Source organism: Glandiceps talaboti, chromosome 16, assembly GCF_964340395.1.
Source record: "Glandiceps talaboti chromosome 16, keGlaTala1.1, whole genome shotgun sequence".
Classification (NCBI taxonomy): Eukaryota; Metazoa; Hemichordata; class Enteropneusta; family Spengelidae; genus Glandiceps; species Glandiceps talaboti.
In genome coordinates this window covers 19,606,941-19,614,818 of record NC_135564.1, presented here as the reverse complement: position 1 = coordinate 19,614,818, position 7,878 = coordinate 19,606,941, and the positions used below count along the sequence as shown (strand labels likewise).

The following is a 7,878-nucleotide window of genomic DNA, read 5'->3' as shown; positions in this document are numbered from 1 at the left end:
GTAAATGCATAGCATTCAATTTGTAAACTCTGTCCCACCAAGTGACAGTCCCATATACTACCCAGAGTTCAAAATACTGAACTTTATCTTTTCTATTTATATTTGTCAACATTTATAATACATTCATGTATATTTGCCGACAAATATTTCCTCCAATTAATTGCAGAACTAACTGTATAGTGTTACTGGTATCAATCACACAAACATATCTCCTCGTATTAGAGTTATTTGATATACTTGACAGAGGTATCTGTACAGTTGTAATGGTATCAATCACACAACCATTTCCTATTAATTACAGAGTTGTTAGAACAGTGGTACTGGTATCAATCAGAGACATAAAGCCTGGTGAAGAGATCTTCTCAACATACTTTACAATGGTTTACTAAAAGAGAACATGTTGTCCTTTGTATTATTATCATCTTGAGTGTAAAGACAGCTTGATTTTCACACTTCATAAATATCAAGATAAAGTAACTTGTAATTAATGTGATGTCACCTGGGATTTTCTCCACAGTCACTTGTGAGCTAATTTTCCATTCCATTATTGTTACGGAGTATTCCATAACAATCATCGGCAACGGTATTTTCTGAATATCCTAAATACCTATAATAATTACGTCATTATTTTGTATTAGGCATAAAAAAAATAATTGTTTGGTTCCAATTACCCAACCTTGTTTTTCATTGCCGACCCTAAACTTCTTTTTACATATTCAAGAAAAAACAATGACATCGAAAAAATTGTGAAGTAATAGTGGAAGTGGAAACTGACATCAGACAATATAAACCTGTTCTTCCCATCTGTACATCTGATAGGAAGAAATAAATAACAGAGACCATTTGGAAAACAATAGAAAACCTGAACTAGACACCCACACTTGGAAAAAAAATAAAAATTAAATTAAAAAAAAGCTACCTACCCCACCTATTCTAAAATTGAGCGTAATCGGAACCACATATTTTTTTTATTAGGTCTTATGATCATCCTAGACTAGAATATTTATACCATCCTGGAATGGAATATAGTTCACAAGTGACATGGGTTTCTCAGGAAATCCGCAAAATGGCCAAACACATGACAAGTGTAGTAGGGCTTCTTCACAAAATTTGAAATTTGAGTACCGTAATAATCCTGTAAATTCGAATTTCCTTCAGAATTTGGCATTGAACAAGCCACATCTCTCAAGTTGTTTCTCAACCTTGCAACGTAATCACACGGTGCCCTCTACGGTCAGATACAAAGCATTATTCAAAATATCATACATCTTGCAATTCGACCTACAAAATTGCAAATTAATTTTCATAAATCAAGTAATTCGACCACAAACAAATTGTAATTATTAAAATCTGGCCGAATTGATGGAATTATTACATAATAGATACTATTATATTACCAAAAATCATGTTTAAGTTGATAGCAGTAGTAAATACATCTGAACGTTGGACTGTGTTGGTAGTTTGAAGGCAGCATGGGTGTTTGTCAATTACACAGTATTTTATTTTTCGTTGCATATATTCTATTTAACAGTTTCTTTGAACCAATTTTATCAAATAAAGGTTTTGCACAAAAAAACAAAATTCACAAAGTTAATTTTTTGAGTTGCTAATTACACACAAACACATCAACATATTGTATGATTGTATCCACTCAGCTGCGTCAGGACGAGTGAGAATTTAGAGGACACTCGTTGTGTACTAGTAATGTCGGACTCAAACAGTCTGGGAAAATTACTCACAGAGAGTTATAGCTTGTGCATTTGTTGTCAGGCCTGGTGCATCACTGGGAAAGCGATGTGATAGCATGCATAAAATATATCAGACTCTGTTGTGGTGTTTTTATGGCTAGGAACAATTCAGCCATGGAGGAGAAAGAACAATGTCATGAATTTGTAATTACTGTGTTTGGGTTCAGACATGACACTGTTTTTACATGTCGCTAAACACCTAGTTAGAGAAATGAACATCTTTTATTGCAGTAGCTTACATGGGTGTCAAGACAATAGGTACACTAATATCATATGTCTGGAGATGTCATTCAAATTAAAGTTTAGTGTCCTTTGTTTCATTTCCATGAAATCATAATTATACCCGACCTATTGTTATCTTAGGAAGTTCCTATGTGTGACTTATTGTGATTTAATTATTGTTACAACAATAGCGTCACAGATTCGATATTTGGGATTTGGCCGTATTGAGCTATAAGTATCGACTAGCTCTAGCTTGGAGTGTTGCCGTTAGGCCAAAGTCAGGGCTTTTTATATCTGTCATTTATATCATATTTTAGAATCAGCAAGTATTGTCATAAAAGATACACTGCATACGAGACAATTAGTGTATAACAATAAAGACAAAAATGTCTGTAAACAAATACAAAGGCCTTTATCGAATCCCTGTGAATGCAATCTCTTGGTTGTAGCAACTTATATTGACTTTAATACTCAAAAAAAAAAATTGAATGCTGTGAATTCCTTTGAGGGAGACTTTTTCAAACTCGTGAATAATAGTGTATCTGGTAGAATTAAAGGTAGAATTGATACAATGCAATACAATACAATTATTTAGTATAATACATCTTTATTGTCCCAACATGGACAATTCTTTGTGTGACAGTAAAGCAAAAACCATATATGAAAAAAAAAATATTTAAAACAATCAATATACAATACAATTCGCACAATAAATACTTTCAACATCTAAGAGAATCACAAATTGAAAATAAAGGCAGATACATGAAAACAGTGAAAGAATAAGTTACTAATCATTCCTGACAAGGTTCAGGGTGGAAACCACTTTCAGAGTGTCATTTGAATGAATATTTAGCTCTGTTGGTTTTTGTCTTTGGATCTCTATAGCGCCGATGGGATAGTAAAACTTCAAATTCCTGGTGAAGGGGTTGTTGATTATTGCTAAGGCATAGAAAAAAAATTGTTTAATTCCGGTTACCCAACCCTACCTACGTTTTCACGCCGACCCGAAACTGTTTTTTCATGTATTCAAGAAAAATAAATAAAATCGCGAAAATTGTGAAGTCTGGCGAGAAATAGTGGATGCGGAAACTTAAAATGACAACACAAAACTTTTGCTGCAATTTTTAATGCCTGTACATGTGATCAGAAGAAACCAATAACACAGACATCTAGAGATCAGGTGGGAAACAATGGAAAACATAACTACCTAAACTAGTATAGTACATAGTATGGGGTGAGATTGCCACCAAATTAGAATTCCTTTATGTATGATTTTGTTATATTAACCGTCTAATCCCAATTTAAAGGTGTAAAAAGTGGTTTGATTTATAAAGTGACAAACAGTAAAAGACTGGCTAGTGACCTTTCTCTTATAATCATTTACAATCTCGTTAGTATCTAAAACGTGCTGTCCATGTTGTGCATACTCTGTCTGATCTGGTCACTTGTAAAAGTTCCCTGATATCATTGTCATCATCATCACCTTCACCTTCAGTATTGCCATTATTAGTGTCACTTTAATCTGACTCACTGGTACGACTTGAGTCAGTGCATGTATCACTGTCTGTGTTCTCTATGACATTCAAAATTAAATCATCATCATCATCATCATCACTGCTACCATCACCATCATATTTTAACAACAACATTCACGGACAGTGTGAGTGATAAGGTGAGATGGTACACTTAACGATATGCATCGTTTTATTAAACAATTTCTTACAATATGTGTATTTTTATGTTTGTATTTTGGCAAAGAAACTGGTTGTTTTTTTAATGCAAACCCCTGAAAAAACTTACAACTCATATCCGACGTGGAAGTTATAATATTAATTTATCATTATATATATTATTTTTATTATTATTATTTATTTATTACTCATTTGTTACAGCTTTGAAAGGGAGACATATTTTACATTCTTAGGTAAAAAGATAAAGGAAGAACAGAAAATAGTAAAAACTAGTCCAGTGCGTCTGGCAGTGCAACATTTGTACATTAATTGAATATTTTTAGTTTTGGTTATATTAATTTCGTTTTGATATCAGCTGCTTCAGCAGTCACACCTGTATTGCAATTATCATTCTTTTGTGTTCAGTCTTGTGTCAGCTGAACGTGTTATGTATTAAGATAGTTAATTAGATTGGAGGTCATTTCTCTTCTATTGTACTGTATTAGATGTTCTGAGGGGTTATTGACTTATGTGCACTCTTTAGTCAAAAGTACTTTCAATTCGTCAATTCTGCCAATTCTAAAAATCAGAGAGACAGTCTGTTATCTAAAATATAATATCTAAATGAAACACTCTATGCCTTGAGTCACATTCGCCTTATGTAGGCTTTGACGTGGGATTTATGAGCCATCATTATTTATTACATGGTGGGGGAGGGGGGTCAGAGTGATTGCTTTGAAAATCCAGTAAAATCTGAGCCACCCCCTGCCTGGCTTGAAATGTTTGAGTAAGCGCCTCCCCCCACTATTTTACAGTCATAACTGTTAATGGCTTTCTACAAACATTGCACAGTTTGAGGTTGAGTGTTCCTTTGACAAACAAACAAACAATCAAACAAACAAACAAACAAACAAACAAAACCAAACATTTTATTTTGAAATTGAATTTCCTAATAACATGATGGATGTAGCTTATTTCAAAAGGAAGAGGGGGGGGGGGGGGTGTCCCAATCCCATTCATGGAGATTTTTGAAATTCAAAGACCAAAAGAATGCTTTTTGAGGCTATTTTAACATGTGTTTGCATATGTATATGCAATATGCACTGAAAAATTCTAACAGAAAAAACACTGTGAATAAAAATGTTTGTTGTTAATTTGCATAATTATGTATGCATAGGTGTGTTCTTTACTTCAGTGTTAGCAAAAATTTTGAGTAGCACCCCCCCCCCCTTTCACTCCTCAGTTTTTGAGTAATCCCCTTCTAGCTTAGCATTTTTTGAGTGACCCCTTCTGTTTCCACCGACCCCCAGGTCATAATCGACCCCAGTATCCACATTGAGTGACTGTATACTGCGAGTAACATTTTGTTAGCAGATCATAATTACATTTCCTTGGTATTAGAATGTATTTTATTTTCAAGGCTATCATGTTGTCAGCAATATACTGGACAGCATAGCCAGTAACACGTGAATTGAATTAGTAATCCAGTTCTGAAACAGCTGTAGTACAGAAAACCTTTTTATGACATTTTTTAATTTCTATTTTGAAATCAGTGACATTTATCACATTTCATTATTCAAAAACTTTTCAAAACCATTTTGGTTAAATTGGCAGTTTGGTCAATGAAGGGATGGGAGTTTGAGTCAGTGCCATGATTAAACTGAACAATTATGAACAGGACAAACAAGTGCATTGAGGAATGCAACTAGTCAATGCGTGTACATGTATGCAAAGCCACAGCTGTCTTAAGTCTAAAGAACACAATATATTGACTATATGATGTGAACATATCATAATATGATGCAAACATTGCAAATACATAATTATGTATGACAGTTGTATATTAACTCCATTTATAATATTGTATTTGATGATTAGCTGAATTAATCAATGGAGTGCACTCAATCTAAGAGATATCCTAGACTAACCATGAATATTTTGTATGTCCGTGAACAGCTAATCATACTTCTCATAGGGTTCCTGTCTAAAGAGCTTTATACATGTGAAGCGATGGATTTTGGTGAGCGATTTGCCAGATACACTTAAAATTACTAAACGTGTAACATGTAAAATTAACTATGCAGTGTGCGGTATTATGCTTTGAGAATAATGTCTTTTACAAGAACAAAAGAATGTTTCTTGTCAACAGATAGGGGGGGGGGGGGTTCAATGGTTTTTTTTATTTGTCAGAGGGGGTTGGTTGGATAAATTTGTCGATGAAATGCAGGGTCACTATTTTTAAGAACAACACGAACAAAATGTCACTGGCCCACCCCGGCCGTCAAAGGTGATTGCTCTCTTAGGCCTGATTTAATTTAGTTTTGATATCATCAGCTACCAGCAGTCACACTTGCATTGCAATTATATCTCTTTTGTGTTGAATCTTGTGTCAGCTAAAGTTGGCTCGTTATGTACCAAGATAGTTAATTAGACTGGAGTCATTTACCTTCTATTTCACTGTATCAGCTGTTCCAAAACACGTGATTAAAACAATTCAAGCTATTTTATTATCATCAAAACAGTGGATTTCAGATTATGAGCTTTTGGTTTTCAGTATGTTTGAACTATTTTGATATGATATTTACAGTTGATAACATTGTATGTGTTGACACCCCGATCGGGAGAGCGAGAGACTGGGATTTTAGGCTTTCCCGATATACCAAGCTGCTGTTCTGTACTCTACTATGGTTTCTGTTTGCAATAAATACAACGTTCTGCCTAGTAAACATATTGCAGGCTGTGTTCTGACATTAAACAAATGAATGTGCTTGTGTGAGCCATTAAACGTTAACAGTGACCACCAATCATTCCATAACATACTTGACATTATTTTGATTTGGACCCAAAGGACTTTTCACTGGTGAGAATACCCCCCCCCCCCCATGACTATGTGTTATAATGAATGTGACAAAGTGTCACCAAGTAATCCAATGTCAACATCTCTAGTAGTGTTTAGACATAATCTTGTAACCGATGTATACCCCCAATTAAAAAAAACCTTACAATATCCTACCTAATTTTCATAACTTAATTTGCAACTAAAGGTCACATTCACTCGGCCTAGACGATAATTGTTTGGTTCCGTTTACCCGACCCGTATAGCTTTTCACTGCCAACCCTAAATCTTTTTACGTATTCGAGAAAAGAATATTAATAAAATCGCAAAAATTGTGTGAAGTCTCACTCGACATAGTGGATGCGGAAACTGACATCAACTTAAAAAGACAAAATGAAGCTGTTCTTACAATCTGTAAAGGCTGTACATCTGATAGGAAGAAATAAATAACACTGAGCTAATTTGGGAAACAATGGAAAACCTGAACTAGACATTTACGCAGAAAAAAAAAAAATAATAATAATAATAATAATATGAAAAATCTGCCTACCCCACCTATTCTAAAATTGAGTGTACTCGGAACCATACAATTTTTTTTATTGTTCTTTTTCAACAAACATATTAAGCCTTATTAACCTTTGTTCATAGCAGCTTTCGATGGTAAAACATTCGGTTGTATTGAGTTGTCAGTCTATATATAAAACGTTATGCAAGGTTAAGCATCCAGGGTAGCCGAAAATTGGATTATGCTATTACCATGATTGAGGGGAAGATTTTCTCAAAATATTGTCAGTTGATGTGTCACGTACTGACGCTTTTGAAGGCGAATGCGTGCATTTGCCAGTTATTGAATTTTGAATTTTGTAGAACCGCAACGGCTTTCGTACAGAGATCATAACGTTCAGCAGAGCAACTTTTATTTGGTTGCGTAGAGTCTTGGGGAGTACTTTCAACTGGTCGGCCACGGTACCTGTCACATCTTCCGGTCCTGTATTCAGTAATGGTCATATTTAACTTGTTATAATACCGTATCGTTCAAATACGAATAATAAGAATTCTATTTAAGGGCAAAATTATTCGTAAATTATACGATTTTGAATTACTAAATCTCTTTGGCGAAATTTCTTTATCAGTGAAATTTGACAAGACATTTGTACGCAAGAACACTGGTGAGATGGTTGACTGACAACCACTACGTTTAAAACTTTGTATATAGACACTGCACTAGTTTTCGATGGAATTGCATGTAATCACAAGTTAATGAAATATATTTTAGAACCGATTTATTGTATTCTATGGATGAACTAATTACTAACAACACCTTGAAAGTTGTGTGCAACAGTGCGTTTGATATGACTTTGTGATAAGGCAAATGCACTATCTTAGTCATAGCCAACAAGGT

General features: G+C 34.3%; 1 protein-coding gene across 1 annotated transcript in view; it reads left to right on the top strand.

Annotated features, from left to right (window-relative positions):
* Positions 1-389, top strand: part of LOC144447604 (SET domain-containing protein 9-like) — an 11,601-nt gene extending 11,212 nt beyond the window's left edge. Inside the window, exon 7 of the mRNA XM_078137682.1 lies at positions 302-389. Within this exon, the coding sequence (XP_077993808.1) occupies positions 302-389 (88 nt within the window). The remainder of the gene's footprint in view (positions 1-301) is intronic.
* Positions 390-7,878: the final 7,489 nt, after the last annotated feature.